Source organism: Oncorhynchus mykiss, chromosome 21 (genome assembly GCF_013265735.2).
Source record: "Oncorhynchus mykiss isolate Arlee chromosome 21, USDA_OmykA_1.1, whole genome shotgun sequence".
Taxonomy (NCBI): Eukaryota; Metazoa; Chordata; class Actinopteri; order Salmoniformes; family Salmonidae; genus Oncorhynchus; species Oncorhynchus mykiss.
The window spans coordinates 62,486,585-62,512,974 of NC_048585.1; the positions used below are offsets into that span (position 1 = coordinate 62,486,585).

Here is a 26,390-nt window from a genome sequence, read left to right on the forward strand (position 1 = left end):
ACCCCCAGGAGAGGCTGTCTATTATAGTCTACACCCCCAGGGAGAGGCTGTCTATCATAGTCTACACCCCCAGGAGAGGCTGTCTATTATAGTCTACACCCCCAGGAGAGGCTGTCTATCATAGTCTACACCCCCAGGAGAGGCTGTCTATCATAGTCTACACCCCCAGGAGAGGCTGTCTATTATAGTCTACACCCCCAGGAGAGGCTGTCTATCATAGTCTACACCCCCAGGAGAGGCTGTCTATTATAGTCTACACCCCCAGGAGAGGCTGTCTATCATAGTCTACACCCCCAGGAGAGGCTGTCTATCATAGTCTACACCCCCAGGGAGAGGCTGTCTATCATAGTCTACACCCCCAGGGAGAGGCTGTCTATCATAGTCTACACCCCCAGGATCCCCAAATAATATTTATTAATCAAAAGCAGTTGTTTAAATTTGCAAAAACCTGTTTCGTTTAATGTTTTTTGAGACATTTTCATTGACAAAATTGATTCTGATCTGTCTTTCTAATAGTGTGCTCCATTTTTTGTTTAGGTAGGTTGGTCTGTTGTTGAATACATAACATTAGGTTGGGTAGGCACTAGCCTTTGTATATAAATACTGCAATATAGTAATACTACTACTAATTATACAAATATTTGAGAAGGGTTGAATCCTAAGCAACCTACCTATACATTGAGGTACAGCAGACCAACGTACTGTAGTAGGTCAAAGCTGTGTGCTTGGAAAAACCCCTTGGTATAGCATGGGTGTGGAGTAGGGCATTGTGGTGCTCATGTGAATTTCCTTTATTTTTCATTTTCAGACTAATGCTTCTCACTGGAAATGTAGTTTTGTTGTTTTTAAATCAATCTGGAGTCGGGAACACCTTATCTCAGCTGTTGGACACGAGTGTTTGACTTTGATGTAAGAGAATACAATCATATAAGAGAATGGTATTGTCACTCATGTTATTGTAATTACATTGAATCTGCTGCAGTAGTATTAAAAACATAAATTGACCTTATACAGTGCCTTGCGAAAGTATTCGGCCCCCTTGAACTTTGCAACCTTTTGCCACATTTCAGGCTTCAAACAAAGATATAAAACTGTATTTTTTTGTGAAGAATCAACAACAAGTGGGACACAATCATGAAGTGGAACGACATTTATTGGATATTTCAAACTTTTTTAACAAATCAAAAACTGAAAAATTGGGCGTGCAAAAATCCAATAAATTTTGTTCCACTTCATGATTGTGTCCCACTTGGTGTTGATTCTTCACAAAAAAATACAGTTTTATATCTTTATGTTTGAAGCCTGAAATGTGGCAAAAGGTCGCAAAGTTCAAGGGGGCCGAATACTTTCGCAAGGCACTGTAAATATACAGCTGGATTGAGGACATGCGTTTGAGTATTGAAACAGGACATGATGTATGAATGGACCTACTGAACTATATAAACTAACAGGACTAGCTGTGTTAGGACATGCAAAGGGCTTGAGTTAGTTCAGTTAAATTACAAAATGACTGGAGAGAATGAAGACAGTCCAGAATAGAAGAGGTGAAACAGTATATGGTATCTGGACGTGAGCATGTCAGACAGGATAGAAGAGGTAAAACAGTATATGGTATCTGGACATGAGCATGTCAGACAGGATAGAAGAGGTAAAACAGTATATGGTATCTGGACGTGAGCATGTCAGACAGGATAGAAGAGGTAAAACAGTATATGGTATCTGGACGTGAGCATGTCAGACAGGATAGAAGAGGTAAAACAGTATATGGTATCTGGACGTGAGCATGTCAGACAGGATAGAAGAGGTAAAACAGTATATGGTATCTGGACGTGAGCTTTCTGTCTAACAAAATCCATTGTGATCAACCATCACGACAGAGTGGTATGGAATGTTTCGATCCTTATTCAAGCTGTCCTCCATCGAGTAGATCTGAGGAGATCCGATTGGTGGTTGCGATCTGATTGGCCGGTTCAGGCAGAGGAGAGGATCTGATTGGCCGGTTCAGGCTGAGGAGAAGCTGTCCTCTTCCAGAGCGGCAGAGATCAAGATGGATATCTGAGAGAACGATGGCCTTTCCTCCGCTCTCTAGAGAGGGAGGGAGGGAGGGAGGGAGGGAGGAAGGGAGGGAGGGAGGGAGGGAGGGAGGGAGGGAAGCAAAGAGAGAGAGAGATTTTGAGTACATGTCCTCAGTGAAATCAATGTACTGAGCAAATGTCAAATATTACTGTACGACAGACCACGTATTCACCCTGCACACCCCAATTGACTAACAAACAAACCAAAACAAAGGCAAAGTCTTCTCATGACTTGTTGAATTTCAAAAAAGCTTTTGACTCAATTTGGCGTGAGGGTCTGCTATACAAATTGATGGAAAGTGGTGTCAAGGGAAAAACAAATGGCATTATAAAATCCATGCACACAAACAAGAAGTGTGTGGTTAAAAATGGCAAAAAAACACATTTCTTTCCACAGGGTCAGGGGATGAGACAGGGATGCAGCTTAAGCCCCTCCCTCTTCAACATATATATCAACAAATTGGCGAGGGCACTAGAACAGTCTGCAGCACCCGGCCTCACCCTACTAGAATCTAAAGTCAAATGTCTGCTGTTTGCTGATGATCTGGTGCTTCTGTCACCAACCAAGGAAGGTCTACAGCAGCACCTAGATCCTCTGTACAGATTCTGTCAGACCTGGGCCCTGACAGTAAATCTCAGTAAGACAAAAATAATGGTGTTCCAAAAAAGGTCCAGTCGCCATGACCACAAATACAAATTCCATCTACACACCGTTGCCCTAGAGCACACAAAAAATTATACATTCCTCGGTCTAAACATCAGCACCACAGGTAACTTACACAAAACTGTGAACAATCTGAGAGACAAGGCAAGAAGGGCCTTCTATGCCATCAAAAGGAACATAACATTTGACATACCAATTAGGATCTGGCAAAAAATACTTGAATCAGTCATCTTCTTATGGCTGCAGGGGCAGTATTGAGTAGCTTGGATGAATAAGGTGCCCAGAGTAAACTGCCTGCTACTCAGTCCCAGTTGCTAATATATGCATATTATTAATATATTTGGATAGAAAACACCCTGAAGTTTCTAATACTGTTTGAATGATGTATGTGAGTATAACAGAACTCATGTGGCAGGCAAAAACCTGAGAAGAAATCCAACCAGGAAGTGGGAAATCTGAGGTTGGTCGTTTTTCAACTCATTCCCTTTTGAAGATACAGTGGGATATTGGTCATGTTGCACTTCCTAAGGCTTCCACTAGATGTCAGTCTTTAGAAACTTGTTTGAGGATTCTACTCTAAAGGAGGGGCTCATAAGGGCTCTTTGAGTCAGTGGTCTTGCAGAGTGCCACGGGCTCGTGACACGCGGTCATGAGAGAGTTAGCTCACGTTCCATTGCTTTTCTACAGACAAAGGAATTCTCCAGTTGGAACATTATTGAAGATTTATGTTAAAAACGTCCTAAAGATTGATTCTATACATCGTTTGACATGTTTCTACGGACTGTAACGGAACATTTTGACATTTCGTCTGCTCCTAGTGAACGAGCTTTGTGAGTTTGGATTTGTAACAAAACACGCTAACAAAAGTAGCTATTTGGACATAAATGATGGACATTATCGAACAAAACAAACATTTATTGTGGAACTGGGATTCCTGGGAGCGCATTCTGATGAAGATCATCAAAGGTAAGTGAATATTTCTAATGTTATTTCTGACTTCTGTTGACTGCACAACATGGCAGATATCTGTTTGGCTGTTTTGGTCTCTGAGCGCCGTACTCAGATTATTGCATGGTTTGCTTTTTCCGTAAAGCTTTTTTGAAATCTGACACAGCGGTTGCATTAAGTAGAAGTGTATCTAAAGTGCCATATATAACACCTGTATTTTTATCATGATGTGGCTCTCTGCAAAATCACCGGATGTTTTTGGAACTACTGAAGATAACGCGCCAATGTATACTGAGATTTTTTTATATAAATATGAACTTTATTGAACAAAACATACATGCATTGTGTAACATGAAGTCCTATGAGTGTCATCTGATGAAGATCATCAAAGGTTAGTGATTCATTTTATCTCTATTTCAGATTTTTGTGACTCCTCTATTTGGCTGGAAAAAATGGCTGTGTTTTCCTGTGACTTGGCTCTGACCTAACATAATCGTTTGTGGTGCTTTCACCGTAAAGTCTATTTAAAATCGGACACTGTGGTGAGAAGTGACTCTTTAAAATGGTGTGAAATACTTGTATGTTTGAATAATTTTAATTATGAGATTTCTGTTGTTTTGAATTTGGCGCCCTGCACTTTCACTGGCTGTTGTCATATCGATCCCGTTAACGGGATCTCAGCCCTAAGAAGTTATAGAACCCTTTATGGTTGGGAGATCTGAGGTCCGCCCACCAAACAAGAATTCACAAAATGGGACCAACACCAAATTGAGACTACATGCAGAATTCTACAAAAATATCCTCTGTGAACAACGTAAAACATCAAATAATGCAGAGCAGAATTAGGCCGATACCCACTAATTATCAAAATCCAGAAAAGAGCTGTTAAATTCTACAACCACCTAAAAGGAAGCAATTCTCAAACCTTCATAACAAAGCCATCACCTACAGGGAGATGAACCTGGAGAAGAGTCCCCTAAGCAAGCTGGTCCTGGGTCTCTGTTCACAAACACAAACACACTCCACAGAGCCCCAGGACAGCAACACAATTAGACCCAACCAAATCATGAGAAAACAAAAAGATAATTACTTGACACATTGGAAAGAATTAACAAAAAAACAGAGCAGAAATGTCTTTATTACTTTGGAACTTCTGTGAGTGTAATGTTTACTGTTAATTTTGTATTGTTTATTTCACTTTTGTATATTATCTACCTCACTTGCTTTGCCAATGTAAATGGTGCAGAGTCTCAACGACTTTGAGAGATGGCCGTTTTACCCCAACTGTCCAATCAACCGTCAATAGATGTTAAAACTAATGAAGATGTTTGAAGATGATGCTGTCATTTATCAAACAAACCGGACTGTCTCCCATAGGACTCTAGACCTATGCCTAATGATATCATATTTCTACATTACAATATTTTTTTAAACATATGTTTCCCATACCAATAAACCCCCTGGAATTAAATTATATTGTTTTGAATTCTGATATTTCCCTCTAATGGTTCAGGTTATGAGTTGGAGTAGTTCTGGTCCTAGACCTGTGGTTAGTGTCATCTACCTTCTACCTCAAACATTCGCAAACACAGGAAGTAGGAAGTGTACGATGTACCTCGTGCCAGCAGAGCTGCATGATGTCATAGATGTTGGGCGTGGCCATCCTGGGTCTGTAGAGACGGTGTCCTTGTGACACTCTCATCACTACCTCGTGGTTAGGGTTGTGTTCAAATGGCATCTTCCCCTCTGTAAACACCTCCCACATCAACACACCTAACACACACACACACACACCTGTATCAATATACACACATATGCCTTCATCAATATACACACACAGCGACACACACAGAGACACACAGAGACACACACAGAGACACACAGAGACACACACAGCGACACACACAGAGACACACAGAGACACACAGAGACACACAGAGACACACACAGAGACACACAGAGACACACACAGAGACACACAGAGACACACACAGAGACACACAGAGACACACAGTGACACACACAGAGACACACAGAGACACACAGAGACACACAGAGACACACACAGAGACACACAGAGACACACAGAGACACACAGAGACACACACAGAGACACACAGAGACACACAGAGACACACAGAGACACACAGAGACACACACAGCGACACACACAGAGACACACAGAGACACACAGAGACACACAGAGACACACAGAGACACACACAGAGACACACAGAGACACACAGAGACACACACAGAGACACACAGAGACACACAGAGACACACACAGCGACACACACAGAGACACACAGAGACACACAGAGACACACACAGCGACACACACAGAGACACACAGAGACACACAGAGACACACAGAGACACACAGAGACACACACAGCGACACACACAGAGACACACAGAGACACACAGAGACACACAGAGACACACAGAGACACACAGAGACACACACACACAGCGACCACCTACCGAAGGACCAGACGTCAGACTTGCTGCTGTACTTGCAGAAGTTGAACACTTCAGGAGGAGACCACTTGACTGGGAACTTAGAGCCTGATGAACTAGTGTACTGGTCATCTAGCACGTACCTAACACACACACACACAGAGACACACACAGAGACACACACAGAGACACACACACACACACACACACACACACACACACACACACAGAGACACACAGAGACACACACACACAGAGACACACACACACACACACACACACACACACACACACACACACACACACACACACACACACACACACACACACACACAGAGAGAGACACACAAGCATACAGAGACACACACACACACATAGTAGACATACACAGAGCACACACAGACACACACACAGAGACACACAAGCACAGAGACACAAACACAGAGACACACACGCGCACACAGAGACACACACACACGCGCACACAGAGACACACACACACACACACACACACGCACAAAAGTTAGAACACAAAGAGAGATTCACACAGACAGAGAGGGACAGAGCAAACTAGAATGCTATTTGGCCCTAAACAGAGAGTACACAGTGGCAGAATACCTGACCACTGTGACTGACCCAAACTTAAGGAAAGCTTTGACTATGTACAGACTCAGTGAGCATAGCCTTGCTATTGAGAAAGGCCGCCGTAGGCAGACATGGCTCTCAAGAGAAGACAGGCTATGTGCACACTGCCCACAAAATGAGGTGGAAACTGAGCTGCACTTCCTAACATCCTGCCCAATGTATGACCATATTAGAGAGACATATTTCCCTCAGATTACACAGATCCACAAAGAATTAGAAAACAAACCCAATTCTGATAAACTCTCATATCTACTGGGTGAAATTCCACAGTGTGACATCACAGCAGTAAGATGTGTGACCTGTTGCCACAAGAAAAGGTCAACCAGTGAAGAACAAACACCAATGTTAATACAACCCATATTTATGTTGATTTATTTTCTCTTTTGTACTTTAACTATTTGCACATCGTTACAACACTGTATATAGACATAATATGACATTTGTAATGTCTTCCTTCTTTTAAAACGTTTGTGTGTGTAATGTTTACTGTTCATTTGTTTAATAATGTTTCCCTTGTTTATGTCTCTTTTGTTTATTGTCTATTCCGGTGGTTCCCAAACTTTTTATAGTCCCGTACCCCTTCAAACATTCAACCTCCAGCTGTACCCCCTCTAGCACCAGGGTCAGCTGTACCCCCTCTAGCACCAGGGTCACAGAACCGCTTGTTGCAATTTCGATGAGACTCTCTTGTTCAGATATCGGTAAGGTGGACTGGAAGCAGGGCATGAAAGGGATAATCCAGTTGTTTGTGTTTCCGTTTTGAGAAGGAACCTGCCAAGTCACTGAGGTGCTTCGCTATATCACATTTTACATATTTTTATTTAACCTTTATTTAACTAGGCAGGTCAGTTAAGAATACATTCTTATTTACAATGACAGCCTACCGGGGAACAGTGGGTTAAATGCCTTGTTCAGGGGCAGAACGACAGATTTTTACCTTGTCGGCTCGGGGATTTGATCCAGCAACCTTTCGGTTACTGGCCCAACACTCTAACCACTAGGCTACCTGTCACCCCTACATTGTCCAGAGTTCATTTACACACAAAAAAAATCATACAATGATGGAAAGACCTGTGTGTTGTCCTTGTTAATGCAAACAGAGAAGAGCTCCAACTTCTTAATCATAGCCTCAAATTTGTCCCGCACATTAAATATAGTTGCGGAGAATCCCTGTAATCTTAAAAAACATCACCCAGATAGGCCAGTCGTGTGAGAAACTCGTCATCATCAAGCGGTCAGACAAGTGAAAATGATGGTCAGTAAAGAAAACTTTAAGCTCGTCTCTCAATTCAATAAAACTTGTCAATACTTTTCCCCTTGATAACCAGCCCACCTCAGTATGTTGTAAAAGAGTTACATGGTCGCTGCCCATATCAGTGCATAATGCAGAAAACACACGAGAGTTTAACAAAGTTAACCATTTTCACTGTCCAAAACGTCTTTCAAGCTGTCAGGCATTCCCTTGGCAGCAAGAGCCTCTCGGCGGATGCTGCAGTGTACCCAAGAGCCACTCGGTGGATGTTGCAGGGTACCCAAGAGAGTCTCGGTGGATGCTGCTGTGGACCCAAGAGCCTCTCGGTGGATGCTGCAGTGTACCCAAGAGCCTCTCGGTGGATGCTGCAGTTTACCCAAGAGCCTCTCGGTGGATGCTGCAGTTTACCCAAGAGCCTCTCGGTGGATGCTGAGAGTGGAGCCAAGTGGCGTCGGGAGCAACTGCTTGCAGGCGCGTGGCGTCGGGAGCAACTGCTTGCACACTAGATGGATTCATTTTATTTTTGGTAGTGAAACGAGGCTACTCAGGCCCCGTTGAAAAATATAAATGGACTGTTTGAAAATTTGAGATTTGAGATTTTTTTTAACCACTTTATTTATTTTTTGTTTGTCACATTTTTATTTGGTGCCCCCGACAGGGCATACCCCAGTTTGGGAATACCTGCTCTATTCCATATACATATACATATATACACATACATATTTTCACCATGCCAATAAAGCCCTTTGAATTGAATTGAGAAATGATGACTTTTTATTGTTCATTTCATTTTTTAAAATTATATATCTAATTTGATATTGTTTATTATTTCACTTCCTTTGGCAATGTAAACATATTTTTCCCATGCCAATAAAGCCCCTTAAATTGAAGTTGAAATTGAGAAAATGGTTTGAGAGTTGAGTGTGTTATTTAACCGTTACGTACCTGGCCATTCCAAAGTCTGATACCTTCACCACCAGAGCATCGTTCACCAGACAGTTCCTCGCTGCCTATATATATATATATATATATAGAGAGAGAGCGAGAGAGAGCGAGAGAGCGAGAGAGCGAGAGAGCGAGAGAGAGAGAGAGAGAGAGAGAGAGAGAGAGAGAGAGAGAGAGAGAGAGAGAGAGAGAGAGAGAGAGAGAGACAGAGAGACAGAGAGAGAGAGAGAGAGAGAGAGAGAGACAGAGAGAGAGAGAGAGAGAGAGAGAGAGAGAGATTAGCTGTTACTCTGGCTGAATGACTCACTGCTATTTATCGAATAATTACCTACTACGTTGAATTATTACTCGATTAAATGAATCACGTAACAATTAACTCATTAGGAATTTGGGGCACCACGGGAAAAGTTTATTTAATGAGTTACCAACTCCTGAATTAACTCAAGAATATATAGATGTCATACCAGTCACCAATTAATAATTTCTTCATATCAGTCTCATTCTGAATGTCGTTCAAATCAAATCGAATGTTTTTGGTCACATACACATGGTTAGCTGATGTTAATGCGAGTGTAGCGAAATGCTTGTGCTTCTAGTTCCGATAGTGCAGTAATATCTAACAATTCCCCAACTTCTACCTAATACACACAAATCTAAAGGGATGGAATAAGAATATGTATATATAAACTCAGCAACAAAAAAAGAAACGTCCTCTCACTGTCAACTACATTTATTTTCAGCAAACCTAACATGTGTAAATATTTTTATGAACATAACAAGATTCAACAACTGAGACATAAACTGAACAAGTTCCACAGACATGTGACTAACAGAAATGGAATAATGTGTCCCTGAACAAAGGGGGGTCAAAATCAAAAGTAACAGTCAGTATCTGGTGTGGCCACCAGCTGCATTAAGTACTGCAGTGCATCTCCTCCTCATGGACTGCACCAGATTTACCAGTTCTTGCTGTGAGATGTTACCCCACTCTTCCACCAAGGCACCTGCAAGTTCCTGGACATTTCTGGGGGGAATGGCATTAGCCCTCACCCTCCGATCCAACAGGTCCCAGACGTGCTCAATGGGATTGAGATCCGGGCCATGGCAGAACACTGACATTCCTGTCTTGCAGGAAATCACGCACAGAACGAGGAATATGGCTGGTGGCATTGTCATGCTGGAGGGTCATGTCAGGATGAGCCTGCAGGAAGGGTACCACATGAGGGAGGAGGATGTCTTCCCTGTAACGCACAGCGTTTAGATTGCCTGCAATGACAACAAGCTCAGTCCGATGATGCTGTGACACACCACCTCAGACCATGACGGACCCTCCACCTCCAAATCGATCCCGCTCCAGAATACAAGCCTCGGTGTAACGCTCATTTCTTCGACGATAAATGCGAATCCGACCATCACCCCTGGTGAGACAAAACCGCAACTCGTCAGTGAAGATCACTTTTTGCCAGTACTGTCTGATCCAGCAACGGTGGGTTTGTGCCAATATGCGACGTTGTTGCCGGTGATGTCTGGTGAAGACCTGGCTTACAACAGACCTACAAGCCCACAGTCCAGGTCTCTCTCCTCCTATTGCGGACAGTCTGAGCACTGATGGAATGATTGTGCGTTCCGGGTGTAACTCGGGCAGTTGTTGTTGCCATCCTGTACCTGTCCCGCAGGTGTGATGTTGAAATATATTGTCCCAGTGTCCGTGGTTTGATGTTGTAGTTTTGGGCCGTAAACTCTTCCTAAGACACAAAGACATTCCGATCACCCAAAAGGAATCGTCTGCTGCCTATGGTTTACGATCGACATGAGGTGTCATAAAACCCCCACATCTATCCCTCTCCCCCTCTGCGGGAGAGAGAGAGCTCTGTAGAGCTGATCCACTGTAACCTTCTGGATCCTCACAGGAGAGTCATGACACTCCCTATTGGCTTGTTGACCCACTAAGTCTGCCCCTATTGGCTGGTTTGACCCACAAAGTCTCTCCCTATTTGCTAGGTGTCTGTATTATATAATCTTATTGGTTGATAGACTCACCAGGTCTCAGTAAAGACTCTCCCTATTGGTTGATATACTCCCCCAGTCTCTGCGCTTTGGCTAGGTGTCCGTAATCTGTAACCCATTTGGTTGACAGACTCACAAGGTTTCTCCTATTGGCTGAAATGCACCAGGTCTCTATTGGATGACAGACTTACCAGGTCTCTGTGAATGAAGCCGTTTGCCTCCAGGTGTTCCATCCCCTCTGAGACGTCCTGACAGATACTCAGTAAGGACCCCGGGCTGAAGGTGTTCCGACGCTGCCTGAAGTAAATTAACCCAAAAAATATTTGAATTTATGCACTGAGGGAGGCTCGCTCCCCTTCTCGCTTCCCAACCTCTCAACCTCGCTCCCCTCCTCGCGCCCCTCCTTGCTCCCAACCTCACTCCTCAACCTCGCTCCCCAACCTCTCAACCTCGCTCCCCAACCTCGCTCCCCAACCTCTCAACCTCGCTCTCCTCCTCGCGCCCCTCCTTGCTCCCAACCTCACTCCTCAACCTCGCTCCCCAACCTCGCTCCCCAACCTCTCAACCTCGCTCTCCTCCTCGCGCCCCTCCTTGCTCCCAACCTCACTCCTCAACCTCGCGCCCCAACCTCGCTCGCCTCCTCGCTCCCCAACCTCGCTCCCCTCCTCGCTCCCCAAACTCGCTCCCCCTCCTTGCTCCCCAACCTCGCTCCCCAACCTCGCTCCCCTCCTCGCTCCCCAAACTCGCTCCCCCTCCTCGCTCCCCAACCTCGCTCCCCTCCTCGCTCCCCAAACTCACTCCCCTCCTCGCTCCCCAACCTCGCTCCCCAACCTCGATCCCCTCCTCGCTCCCCCTCTTCGCTCCCCTACCTCGCTCCGCTCCTCGCTCTACTCACATAACATACTCTGATGATATCCTGAAACATTGAAAAATGAAGTAAGCTTCATGCCACGTATTTTAGAGTGCAAAACCTATGAACGTTTTGGCTTACCTGATGTGATTGAGCAGGCATCCCAGTTCCATGAACTCAGACACAATGTAGATGGGTTTCTGATGGGTACACACTCCATATAGCTGCACCAGTTTAGGATGGGAGAGACGCCTACAACACACACACACACACGGTAACATTATGGGTCATCTGTATATCCAATCCGTCTATCGATGTGTGCAGGCTTCCTCTAGGAAGTCACATCATAACCTTGGCTTCCTCTAGGAAGTTCTGTGTGGGATGTATTGTACTCACATCATAACCTTGGCTTCCTCTATGAAGTCTTCTTCGTACATGGCCCCCTCTCTGATAGCCTTGATGGCTACTTTGTGTTGAGCTCTCCATTTCCCCAGCCTCACCACCCCAAACTGACCACAACCCAGCTCCTTCATGAAGGTCAGCTCAACAGGGTTGATCTCCCACTTCTCTGTATGGAGTAGAGTTGTGTAGACTACTAGTGTAGAGTAGAGTACTGGTGTAGAGTACTGGTGTAGAGTACTGGTGTATAGTATAGTACTAGTGTATAATAGAGTACTAGTGTAGAGTATAGTACTGGTGTAGAGTACTTGTGTAGAGTACTGGTGTAGAGTAGAGTACTAGTGTAGAGTAGAGTACTGGTGTAGAGTAGGGTACTAGTGTGGAGTAGAGTACTAGTGTAGAGTAGAGTACTAGTGTAGAGTAGAGTACTGGTGTGGAGTAGGGTACTAGTGTGGAGTAGAGTACTGGTGTAGAGTAGAGTACTAGTGTAGAGTAGAGTACTAGTGTAGAGTAGAGTACTAGTGTGGAGTAGAGTACTGGTGTAGAGTAGAGTACTGGTGTAGAGTAGAGTACTAGTGTGGAGTAGGGTACTAGTGTGGAGTAGAGTACTGGTGTAGAGTAGAGTACTGGTGTAGAGTAGAGTACTAGTGTGGAGTAGAGTACTGGTGTAGAGTAGAGTACTGGTGTAGAGTAGAGTACTAGTGTAGAGTAGAGTACTGGTGTAGAGTAGAGTACTGGTGTAGAGTAGAGTACTGGTGTAGAGTAGAGTACTGGTGTAGAGTAGAGTACTAATGTAGAGTAGAGTACTAGTGTAGAGTAGAGTACTGGTGTAGAGTACTAGTGTAGAGTAGAATACTAGTGTAGTGTAGAGTACTAGTGTAGAGTAGGGTACTAGTGTGGAGTAGAGTACTGGTGTAGAGTAGAGTACTAGTGTAGAGTAGAGTACTAGTGTAGAGTAGAGTACTAGTGTAGAGTATAATACTTGTGTGGAGTACTAGAGTAGAGTACTAGTGTAGAGTAGAGTACTAGTGTAGAGTAGGGTACTAGTGTAGAGTAGAGTACTGGTGTAGAGTAGAGTACTAGTGTAGAATAGAGTAGAGTACTAGTGTAGAGTACTAGTGTAGAGTACTGGTGTAGAGTAGAGTACTGGTGTAGAGTAGAGTACTCGTGTAGAGTAGAGTACTAATGTAGAGTAGAGTACTAGTGTAGAGTAGAGTACTAGTGTAGAGTAGAGTACTAGTGTAGAGTATAATACTTGTGTGGAGTACTAGAGTAGAGTACTAGTGTAGAGTAGAGTACTAGTGTAGAGTAGGGTACTAGTGTAGAGTAGAGTACTGGTGTAGAGTAGAGTACTAGTGTAGAGTACTAGTGTAGAGTACTAGTGTAGAGTAGAGTACTAGTGTAGAGTAGTGTACTGGTGTAGAGTAGAGTACTAGTGTAGAATAGAGTAGAGTACTTGTGTGGAGTACTAGAGTAGAGTACTAGTGTAGAGTAGAGTACTAGTGTAGAGTAGGGTACTAGTGTAGAGTAGAGTACTGGTGTAGAGTAGAGTACTAGTGTAGAATAGAGTAGAGTACTTGTGTGGAGTACTAGAGTAGAGTACTAGTGTAGAGTAGAGTACTAGTGTAGAGTAGTGTACTGGTGTAGAGTAGAGTACTAGTGTAGAATAGAGTACTAGAGTAGAGTAGAATATAGCAGAGCACAGTAGAATCTCACCATAGCTAAAGCCTGCTGTGGAGGGAGCCAATCCATCCTTCTGTCCTACTGGATATCTCAACCTGGCTACTAGACCTGAGAGAGAGAGAGAGAGAGAGAGAAGCGATTCCCAAACCTTCCATAACAAAGCCATCACCTACAGAGAGATGAACCTGGAGAAGAGTCCCCTAAGCAAGCTGGTCCTGGGGCTCTGTTCAGAAACACAAACAGACCCCACAGAGCCCCAGGACAGCAACACAATTAGACCCAATCAAATCATGAGACAACAAAAAAGATAATTACTTGACACATTGGAAAGAATTAACAAAAGAACAGAGAAAACTAGAGTTCTATTTGGCCCTAAACAGAGAGTACACAGTGGCAGAATACCTGACCACTGTGACTGACCCAAAATTAAGGAAAGCTTTGACTATGTACAGACTCAGTGAGCATAGCCTTGCTATTGAGAAAGGCCGCCGTAGGCAGACCTGGCTCTCAAGAGAAGACAGGATATGTGCTCAATGCCCACAAAATGAGGTGGAAACTGAGCTATACTTCCTAACCTCCTGCCCAATGTATGACCATATTAGAGAGACATATTTCCCTCAGATTACACAGACCCACAAAGAATTAGAAAATAAACCCGATTTTGATAAACTCCCATATCTACTGGGTGAAATACCACAGTGTGCCATCACAGCAGCAAGATGTGTGACCTGTTGCCACAAGAAAAGGTCAACCAGTGAAGAACAAACACCACTGTAAATACAACCCATATTTATGCTTATTTATTTTCCATTTTGTACTTTAACTATTTGCACATCGTTACAACACTGTATATAGACATAATATGACTTGTAATGTCTTTATTATTTCTGAACTTCTGTATTTGTAATGTTTACTGTTCATTTTTATTGTTTATTTCACTTTTGTATATTATCTACCTCACTTGCTTTGGCAATGTTAACACATGTTTCCCATGTCAATAAAGCCCCTTGAATTGAGAGAGAGAGAGAGAGAGAGGGAGAGGAGAGAGAGCCATCAAATTGTGTGTGTGTGTGTGTGTGTGTGTGTGTGTGTGTGTGTGTGTGTGTGTGTGTGTGTGTGTGTGTGTGTGTGTATGTATGTATGTGTGTAGTCTACCTGCAGCGTTGTGGTTGTGGTACTCTATAAATCCTGTTGGATGAAAGGCGTGCCCAGAGTAAACTGCCTCCTACTCTTTCCCAGATGGGAATATATATATATATATGCATTACTATTGCTGGTGGATAGAAAACACTCTGAAGTTTCTAAAACTGTTTGAATTATGTCTGTGAGTCTAACAGAACTCATATGGCAGACAAAAACCTGAGAAGAAATCCAAACAGGAAGTGAGAACTCAATTTTGAAAACAGTGCCATTTGATGTCCATCTTAGATATGGATGAGCATGCACTTCCCAGGGCTTCCACATGATGTCACCGTCTTTAGATTCTGGTTGTATGATTCTACTATAGAGGAGGGGCTCATAATAGCTCTTTGAGTGGGTGGTCTGGTAGAAAGCCTCGGTCTCGTTGCGCGCGGTCACGAGAGAGTGTCCTCCCGTTCCTATGCGTTTCTTCAGACAATGAAATTCTCCGGTTGGAACCTTATTGCTGATTAATGTTTAAAACATCCTAAATATGGATTGCATACATCATTAGACTAATAATTTTGCACGCCCAATTTTTCAGTTTTTGATTTGTTAAAAAAGTTTGAAATATCCAATAAATGTCGTTCCACTTCATGATTGTGTCCCACTTGTTGTTGATTCTTCACAAAAAAATACAGTTTTATATCTTTGTTTGAAGCCTGAAATATGGCAAAAGGTCGCAAAGTTCAAGGGGGCCGAATACTTTCGCAAGGCACTGTATGTGCACATTATCGAACAAAACACACAATACATGTATAACATGATGTCCTATGAGTGTCATCTGATGAAGATCATCAAAGGTTAGTGATTCATTCTATCTATATTTATGCTTTTGTGACTGTGAAAAATGGCTGTGTGTGTTTTTTGAATTTGGTGGTCATCTAACATAAATATATGTTGTCCTTCATTTGCTGTATTGGACTTGTTAATGTGTGAAAGTTAAATATTTTTAAATAATATTTTTTTTCAGCTGAATGTGAGGGGGTGTTCCCTTTGGGGAACTCCTTGCCATAACAAGAGAGAAATTGTGTGTGTGTGTGTCTCTGTGTGTGTCTCTCTGTGTGTGTGTGTGTGTGTGTATGTGTGTAGTCTACCTGCAGCGTTGTGGTTGTGGTACTCTATGAGGTCAGGTATCAAGGTGAACAGGTGTTTCTCAGTCAGGTAGAACTGTCTGGGGCAGCCTTCCGTCTCCCTGATGTGGTAATGCCTGATAACGGCACCTCTGTAACAGACACTCTTATTCAGAACCACTGAAGTCAACTATGGTCGTTTTTTAAATATTTTTTTTATAATTTTTTTGAATTTTACCCCCTTTTTCTCCCCAATTTCGTGGTATCCAACTGTTAGTAATTACTATCTTGTCTCATCGCTACAACTCCCGTACGGGCTCGGGAGAGACGAAGGTTGAAAGGTCATGCGTCCTCCGAAACACAACCCAACCAAGCCGCACTGCTTCTTAACACAGCGTGCATCCATCCCGGAAGCCAGCCACACCAATGTGTCAGAGGAAACACCGTGCACCTGGCAACCTTAGTTAGCGCGCACTGCGCCCGGCCCGCCACGGGAGTCGCTGGTGAGCGATGAGACAAGGATATCCCTACCGGCCAAACCCTCCCTAACCCGGACGACGCTAGGCCAATTGTGCGTCGCCCCACGGATCTCCCAGTCGCGGCCGGCTGCGACAGAGCCTGGGCTCAAACCAAGAGTCTCTGGTGGCACAGCTGGCGCTGCGATGCAGTTCCTTGGACCACTGCGCCACCCGGGAGGGTAACTATGGTAGTTTTGGGTCATTTAGCAGACACTCTTATTCAGAACCACTGAAGGCAGTCAACTATGGTAGTTAAGACCAATACCACAATCAGTAACTAAAAATATCCCCAATAAAGCAGCTATTTAGTTTACACAACCATCACACAATGTTCAAACAACATTCATATAACGTGAGACAATGTTTTACTGACAAAATAAATAGTTGAAATAACATTATGCAGATCTAATAAGACATTTATACAACGTTTTAACCTAGGACCCCCCCCCCCCCCCCCCCACCCCACCAGTGATGCGTACCCTGCTGATTTGGCATACAGGGAGACGGTGTATGTTCCTGGGTTACTGGAGTCTCTTACCATGAATCCTCCCTCTTTATCCTGTACAGGGAGACAGATTTACACACACACACACACACACACACACACACACACACACACACACACACACACACACACACACACACACACACACACACACACACAGAGAGGGAGACACACACAGATACACACACACACACAGAGACACACACACACACACACACACACACACAGAGACACACACACACCCAAAGAGAGACACACACACACACACAGAGACACACACACACACACACACACACACACACACACACAGAGAGAGAGACACACACACACACAGACACACACAGACACACACAGACACACACAGACACACACAGAGACACACACATACACACACACAGACACAAACACACACACACAGAGACACAAACACACACACACACACACACACCTCTCTCCTCAGTAGTTCCTCAGCTTTGACCCTGTTGACATGTTTACTGTACCAGCTGAAACACACATTAAACATGTGTTAGTTCACTCTACAGCAACATAATATAATCTATTAGTTCACTCTACAGCAACATAATATAATCTATTAGTTCACTCTACAGCAACATAATATAATCTATTAGTTCACTCTACAGCAACATAATATAATCTATTAGTTCACTCTACAGCAACATAATATAATCTATTAGTTCACTCTACAGCAACATAATATAATCTATTAGTTCACTCTACAGCAACATAATATAATCTATTAGTTCACTCTACAGCAATATAATATAATCTGTTAGTTCACTCTACAGCAACATAATATAATCTGTTAGTTCACTCTACAGCATCACATTAAACATGTGTTAGTTCACTCTACAGCAACATAATATAATCTATTAGTTCACTCTACAGCAACATAATATAATCTATTAGTTCACTCTACAGCAACATAATATAATCTATTAGTTCACTCTACAGCAACATAATATAATCTATTAGTTCACTCTACAGCAATATAATATAATCTGTTAGTTCACTCTACAGCAACATAATATAATCTGTTAGTTCACTCTACAGCAATTTAATATAATCTATTAGTTCACTCTACAGCAATATAATATAATCTGTTAGTTCACTCTACAGCAACATAATATAATCTATTAGTTCACTCTACAGCAACATAATATAATCTATTAGTTCACTCTACAGCAACATAATATAATCTATTAGTTCACTCTACGGCAACATAATATAATCTATTAGTTCACTCTACAGCATCACATTAAACATCTGTTAGTTCACTCTACAGCAACATAATAAACATCTGTTAGTTCACTCTACAGCAACATAATAAACATCTGTTAGTTCACTCTACAGCAACATAATATAATCTATTAGTTCACTCTACAGCAACATAATAAACATGTGTTAGTTCACTCTACAGCAACATAATAACCATCTGTTAGTTCACTCTACAGCAACATAATAAACATCTGTTAGTTCACTCTACAGCAACATAATATAATCTATTAGTTCACTCTACAGCATCACATTAAACATCTGTTAGTTCACTCTACAGCATCACATTAAACATCTGTTAGTTCACTCTACAGCAACATAATATAATCTATTAGTTCACTCTACAGCATCACATTAAACATCTGTTAGTTCACTCTACAGCAACATAATAAACATCTGTTAGTTCACTCTACAGCAACATAATAAACATCTGTTAGTTCACTCTTCAGCAACATAATAAACATATATTAGTTCACTCTACAGCAACATAATAAACATTGTTTAGTTCACTCTACAGCAACATAATATAATCTATTAGTTCACTCTACAGCAATATAATATATAATCTGTTAGTTCACTCTACAGCAACATAATAAACATATATTAGTTCACTCTACAGCAACATAATATAATCTATTAGTTCACTCTACAGCAACATAATATAATCTATTAGTTCACTCTACAGCAACATAATATAATATATTAGTTCACTCTACAGCAACATAATATAATCTATTAGTTCACTCTACAGCAACATAATATAATCTATTAGTTCACTCTACAGCAACATAATATAATCTATTAGTTCACTCTACAGCAACATAATATAATCTATTAGTTCACTCTACAGCAATTTAATATAATCTATTAGTTCACTCTACAGCAATATAATATAATCTATTAGTTCACTCTACAGCAACATAATATAATCTATTAGTTCACTCTACAGCAACATAATAACCATCTGTTAGTTCACTCTACAGCAACATAATATAATCTATTAGTTCACTCTACAGCAACATAATATAATCTATTAGTTCACTCTACAGCAACATAATATAATCTGTTAGTTCACTCTACAGCAACATAATATAATCTATTAGTTCACTCTACAGCATCACATTAAACATCTGTTAGTTCACTCTACAGCAACATAATAAACATCTGTTAGTTCACTCTACAGCAACATAATAAACATCTGTTAGTTCACTCTACAGCAACATAATATAATCTGTTAGTTCACTCTACAGCAACATAATAAACACGTGTTAGTTCACTCTACAGCAACATAATATAATCTATTAGTTCACAGCAACATAATATAATCTATTAGTTCACAACAATATAATATAATCTATTAGTTCACAGCAATATAATATAATCTATTAGTTCACATCAATATAATATAATATATTAGTTCACAGCAATTTAATATAACACTTATTGTTAATATGTACTGATGTTGGGAGTGTCTCTTTATGCTAAAGTCTAAGTGGTATCTTTAGGACGTCCGTCTGACGTCACCCCATTTTAATTGAACGGTTAAAATTGGTGTTAAGGTAATGGTTATGGTTAGGATTAGGGTTAAGGTAATGGTTATGGTTAAGATTAGGGTTAAGGTTATGGTTAGGATTAGGGTTAAGGTAATGGTTATGGTTAGGATTAGGGTTAAGGTAATGGTTAAGGTTAGAGATTAGGGTTAAGGTAATGGTTAAGGTTAGAGATTAGGGTTAAGGTAATGGTTATGGTTAGGATTAGGGTTAAGGTAATGGTTATGGTTAAGATTAGGGTTAAGGTTATGGTTAGGATTAGGGTTAAGGTAATGGTTATGGTTAGGATTAGGGTTAAGGTAATGGTTAAGGTTAGAGATTAGGGTTAAGGTAATGGTTAAGGTTAGAGATTAGGGTTAAGGTAATGGTTAAGGTTAGAGATTAGGGTTAAGGTTAGAGATTAGGGTTAAGGTTAGAGTTTAGGGTACGGAAGTCCCAAGGATCCCACTTAGCATCTACTGTATGCTGACGCCAAAGCAACACGACGTTGCAATGATGTTCCTCTAGCCTCAGCTTTACTCACGCATACTGTGCCAGGTTCCCCAACTTCTTCTCTGTCACGTAGTTGATGGGGATGTAGCCCTCCTCCCTGCGTGTCAACAAACACACAAACAAACAAACAAACAAACAACTCCATGTTCTGGATCAATAGTAGCGGACCAGTCATAGAACAAGGTCCAAAGACCAGCAAATGCTCTCACTCACTCACAACACACAACACGCACACACACACACACACACACACACACACACACACACACACACACCACACACACACACACACACACACACACACACACACACACACACACACACACACACACACACACACACACACACACCACACACACCACACACACCACACACACACACACACACACACACACGGTACTGACCCGTATTGGTTGCGGGCTTTGTACCAGTTGATGTCACATTTCTCCAGTATGAGGTATTCTCCTCCCTTGGTCAGAGTCAGGTCATGTGGTTCAGGACCATTGAAGTCATACAAGGCTATCACAACTTCCTGTTGCTCTTCCTCCTCCTCAACACCACCAGTATCATCATCATTATCATCGTCATCATCAGGGTCGTGTACAGGAGGTGGGGGAGGGAGAGGCCGACGACACTGGGGGAGGGAGGGAGGAGGGAGGAAGAGAGAAGGAGGAGGAACATGTGTTACCGTTGTAGTCCTGTTTTGTTTAGCTTGTTGCTAGGAGAAGGGGTATTGTTGCTAGGAGAAGGGGTATTGTTGCTAGGAGAAGGGGTATGACTAGTAGTTTTTATGGACTATTACTCATAGAAGAATATTACAACAAATATTCTAGAAAACAGAAATGTGTGTGTGTGTGTGTGTGTGTGTGTGTGTGTGTGTGTGTGTGTGTGTGTGTGTGTGTGTGGGTGGGTGTGTATGTGGGTGTGTGTATGTGGGTGTGTGTATGTGGGTGAGTGGGTGTGTGGGTGTGTGTATGTGGGAGTGTGGGTGGGTGGGTGTGTGGGTGTGTGTATGTGGATGTGTGTGGGTGTGTGGGTGTGGTGTGTGGGTGGGTGTGTTGGTGGGTGTGTGGGTGGGTGTGTGGGTGGGTGTGTGTATGTGGGTGTGTGTGGGTGTGTGGGTGGGTGTATGTGGGTGTGTGGGTGTGTGTATGTGGGTGTGTGGGTGTGTGTATGTGGGTGTGTGGGGGTGTGTGTATGTGGGTGTGTGGGTGTGTGTATGTGGGTGTGTGGGTGTATGTGTGTATGTGGGTGTATGTGTGTATGTGGGAGTGTGGGTGTGTGGGTGTGTGGGTGTATGTGTGTATGTGGGGGTATGTGTGTATCTGGGTGTGTGGGTGTGTGGGTGTGTGGGTGTATGTGTGTATGTGGGAGTGTGGGTGTATGTATGTGGGTGTGTATGTGTGTGTGTGTGGGTGTGTGGGTGTATCTGGGTGTGTGGGTGTGTGTATGTGGGTATGTGGGTGTGTGGGTGTGTGTATGTGGGTGTGTGGGTGTATGTGTGTATGTGGGTGTGTGGGTGTATGTGGGTGTATGTGGGTATGTGGGTGTGTGGGTGTATTGTGTGTATGTGGGTGTGTGGGTGTATGTGTGTATGTGGGTGTGTGGGTGTGTGGGTGTATCTGGGTGTGTGGGTGTGTGTATGTGGGTATGTGGGTGTGTGGGTGTGTGTATGTGGGTGTATGTATGTGTATGTGTATGTGTGTATGTGGGTGTGTGGGTGTATGTATGTGTATGTGGGTGTGTGGGTGTGTGGGTGTATGTAGGTGTGTGGGTGTATTGTGTGTATGTGGGTGTATGTATGTGTATGTGTATGTGTGTATGTGGGTGTGTGGGTGTATGTATGTGTATGTGGGTGTGTGGATGTATGTGGGTGTATGTGGGTATGTGGGTGTGTGGGTGTATTGTGTGTATGTGGGTGTGTGGGTGTATGTGTGTATGTGGGTGTGTGGGTGTGTGGGTGTATCTGGGTGTGTGGGTGGGTGTATGTGTGTATGTGGGTGTATGTGTGTGTATCTACTTTTTCTGTGCTGTCCTTTCCAGGAATGGGGGGAAGGGGTTTCCTCGAAACTGAAAACAGAAAGATGAAGATAAATAAATCTAGAAAAATTATCTCTCATCAGTCAACAGATACAGAGAACATGTCCGAGTGAGTGAGTGAGTGAGTGAGTGAGTGAGTGAGAGAGAGAGAGAGAGAGAGAGAGAGAGAGAGAGAGACAGAGAGACAGAGAGACAGGGAGAGAGAGAGAGAGAGCGAGACAGACACAGACAGACAGACAGACAGACAGACAGACAGACAGACAGACAGACAGACAGACAGAGAGACAGAGAGTGAGTGAGTCAGAGAGACAGAGAGACAGAGAGTGAGTGAGTGAGTGAGTGAGTGAGCGAGAGAGAGAGAGAGAGAGAGAGAGAGAGAGAGAGAGAGTGAGAGAGAGAGAGAGAGTGAGAGAGTGAGAGAGAGTGTGTGAGAGAGAGAGAGAGTGTGTGTGTGGCTAGTTTAAATAAAGACGAAACAATACCTACTAGAACTTATTGATTACTTTGCATGTAAAAGGAATGTATATTTTGGGGTCAATCAAGGGGGAAGACGGTGTATGGGAAGTTACTGAGTGAGACAATATTCTGTTCCACGTTTCTAAGGAGGGAGACAAAGTACAACAGACTGTCTCTGTGTAAGGCAGGCCAGCTGCAGAACTAGGGAGGAGATGGGAATACAGCTCCATGTCAAGTCAACAGATGAACTCAGAAGAAACCTGTGGGGCGGGGGCCAGAGGGGCCCACCACAACGACCCCCCTCTCTCACACAGAGGGGCCCACCACAACGACCCTCCTACTACAGTCCTCTCTCACACAGAGGGGCCCAACACAACGACCCTCCTACTACAGTCCTATCTCACAAAGAGGGGCCCACCACAACGACCCTCCTACTACAGTCCTATCTCGCACAGAGGGGCCCACCACAACGACCCTCCTACTACAGTCCTCTCTCACAGACACAGAGGGGCCCACCACACCGACCCTCCGACTACAGTCCTATCTCACAGACACAGAGGGGCCCACCTCGACAACCCTCCTACTACAGTGCTCTCTCACACAGAGGGGCCCAACACAACGACCCCCCTACTACAGTCCTATCCCACACAGAGGGGCCCACCCCAACAACCCTCCGCCTACAGTCCTATCTCCCACAGAGGGGCCCACCACAACGACCCCCCTACTACAGTCCTATCTCACACAGAGGGGCCCACCACAACGGCCCTCCGAGTACAGTCCTCTCTCACACAGAGGGGCCCACCATTTTAATTTCCTGCCTAGCAACAGAGATGTATTGGCTGTCTAGATGTGTAAGGAGTTGACCCAGGCCCAATAGGAGGGTGTAAAAATATGTGCTCGTGTAATCATGCTTTGTCTTTGCAGCTGTATGACCCAGTAGTATTTGTTGACTGTTTCTTCAGAACCTAAATATATCTATAGGTTTTACATTGAGGTTTTTCTTTCATTTGTATCTGGCGTTAGTGTAGAGCCTCATTCTAATCTGTGGGGCTTGACTGTATAGTGCCAACAAAAATAAATAGAAGAGAGGACCAGAACAGTAGTCTAATGTTCTAGAAGAGAGGACCAGAACAGTAGTCTAATGTTATAGGAGAGAGGACCAGAACAGTAGTCTAATGTTCTAGAAGAGAGGACCAGAACAGTAGTCTAATGTTATAGAAGAGAGGACCAGAACAGTAGTCTAATGTTATAGGAGAGAGGACCAGAACAGTAGTCTAATGTTCTAGAAGAGAGGACCAGAACAGTAGTCTAATGTTCTAGAAGAGAGGACCAGAACAGTAGTCTAATGTTATAGAAGAGAGGACCAGAACAGTAGTCTAATGTTCTAGAAGAGAGGACGAGAACAGTAGTCTAATGTTCTAGAAGAGAGGACCAGAACAGTATTCTAATGTTATAGAAGAGAGGACCAGAACAGTAGTCTAATGTTATAGAAGAGAGGACCAGAACAGTAGTCTAATGTTCTAGAAGAGAGGACCAAAACAGTAGTCTAATGTTCTAGAAGAGAGGACCAGAACAGTAGTCTAATGTTCTAGAAGAGAGGACCAGAACAGTAGTCTAATGTTATAGGACAGAGGACCAGAACAGTAGTCTAATGTTCTAGAAGAGAGGACCAGAACAGTAGTCTAATGTTATAGAAGAGAGGACCAGAACAGTAGTCTGTTATAGAAGAGAGGACCAGAACAGTAGTCTAATGTTCTAGAAGAGAGGACCAGAACAGTAGTCTAATGTTCTAGAAGAGAGGACCAGAACAGTAGTCTGTTATAGAAGAGAGGACCAGAACAGTAGTCTAATGTTATAGAAGAGAGGACCAGAACAGTAGTCTAATGTTATAGAAGAGAGGACCAGAACAGTAGTCTAATGTTCTAGAAGAGAGGACTAGAACAGTAGTCTAATGTTATAGAAGAGAGGACCAGAACAGTAGTCTGTTATAGAAGAGAGGACCAGAACAGTAGTCTAATGTTCTAGAAGAGAGGACCAGAACAGTAGTCTAATGTTCTAGAAGAGAGGACGAGAACAGTAGTCTAATGTTCTAGAAGAGAGGACCAGAACAGTATTCTAATGTTATAGAAGAGAGGACCAGAACAGTAGTCTAATGTTATAGAAGAGAGGACCAGAACAGTAGTCTAATGTTCTAGAAGAGAGGACCAAAACAGTAGTCTAATGTTCTAGAAGAGAGGACCAGAACAGTAGTCTAATGTTCTAGAAGAGAGGACCAGAACAGTAGTCTAATGTTATAGGACAGAGGACCAGAACAGTAGTCTAATGTTCTAGAAGAGAGGACCAGAACAGTAGTCTAATGTTATAGAAGAGAGGACCAGAACAGTAGTCTGTTATAGAAGAGAGGACCAGAACAGTAGTCTAATGTTCTAGAAGAGAGGACCAGAACAGTAGTCTAATGTTCTAGAAGAGAGGACCAGAACAGTAGTCTGTTATAGAAGAGAGGACCAGAACAGTAGTCTAATGTTATAGAAGAGAGGACCAGAACAGTAGTCTAATGTTATAGAAGAGAGGACCAGAACAGTAGTCTAATGTTCTAGAAGAGAGGACTAGAACAGTAGTCTAATGTTATAGAAGAGAGGACCAGAACAGTAGTCTGTTATAGAAGAGAGGACCAGAACAGTAGTCTAATGTTCTAGAAGAGAGGACCAGAACAGTAGTCTAATGTTCTAGAAGAGAGGACCAGAACAGTAGTCTGTTATAGAAGAGAGGACCAGAACAGTAGTCTAATGTTATAGAAGAGAGGACCAGAACAGTAGTCTGTTATAGGAGAGAGGACCAGAACAGTAGTCTAATGTTCTAGAAGAGAGGACCAGAACAGTAGTCTAATGTTCCAGAAGAGAGGACCAGAACAGTAGTCTGTTAGATAAGAGAGGACCAGAACAGTAGTCTAATGTTATAGAAGAGAGGACCAGAACAGTAGTCTGTTATAGGAGAGGACCAGAACAGTAGTCTGTTATAGAAGAGAGGACCAGAACAGTAGTCTAATGTTCTAGAAGAGAGGACCAGAACAGTAGTCTAATGTTCAAGAAGAGAGGACCAGAACAGTAGTCTGTTATAGGAGAGGACCAGAACAGTAGTCTAATGTTCTAGAAGAGAGGACCAGAACAGTAGTCTAATGTTCTAGAAGAGGGGACCAGAACAGTAGTCTAATGTTATAGAAGAGAGGACCAGAACAGTAGTCTGTTATAGAAGAGAGGACCAGAACAGTAGTCTAATGTTCTAGAAGAGAGGACCAGAACAGTAGTCTGTTATAGGAGAGGACCAGAACAGTAGTCTAATGTTCTAGAAGAGAG

At 42.9% G+C, this 26,390-nt stretch overlaps 1 protein-coding gene across 2 annotated transcripts in view; it reads right to left on the reverse strand.

Annotated features, from left to right (window-relative positions):
* Positions 1-1,306: 1,306 nt before the first annotated feature.
* LOC110514818 (tyrosine-protein kinase Tec) overlaps positions 1,307-26,390 on the reverse strand; it is a 60,459-nt gene continuing 35,375 nt past the window's right edge. For both annotated transcript variants that reach the window (XM_036958371.1, XM_036958370.1), the window contains exons 6-19: positions 22,562-22,611; positions 20,946-21,175; positions 20,573-20,638; positions 17,655-17,709; positions 17,181-17,260; positions 16,208-16,335; positions 13,965-14,039; positions 12,246-12,417; positions 11,991-12,101; positions 11,191-11,296; positions 8,993-9,057; positions 6,175-6,293; positions 5,303-5,460; positions 1,307-2,085 (exon numbers count right to left, since the gene is read on the reverse strand). In XM_036958371.1, the coding sequence (XP_036814266.1) occupies positions 2,002-2,085; positions 5,303-5,460; positions 6,175-6,293; positions 8,993-9,057; positions 11,191-11,296; positions 11,991-12,101; positions 12,246-12,417; positions 13,965-14,039; positions 16,208-16,335; positions 17,181-17,260; positions 17,655-17,709; positions 20,573-20,638; positions 20,946-21,175; positions 22,562-22,611 (1,499 nt within the window). In that variant the 3' untranslated portion in view covers positions 1,307-2,001. The remainder of the gene's footprint in view (positions 2,086-5,302; positions 5,461-6,174; positions 6,294-8,992; positions 9,058-11,190; positions 11,297-11,990; positions 12,102-12,245; positions 12,418-13,964; positions 14,040-16,207; positions 16,336-17,180; positions 17,261-17,654; positions 17,710-20,572; positions 20,639-20,945; positions 21,176-22,561; positions 22,612-26,390) is intronic.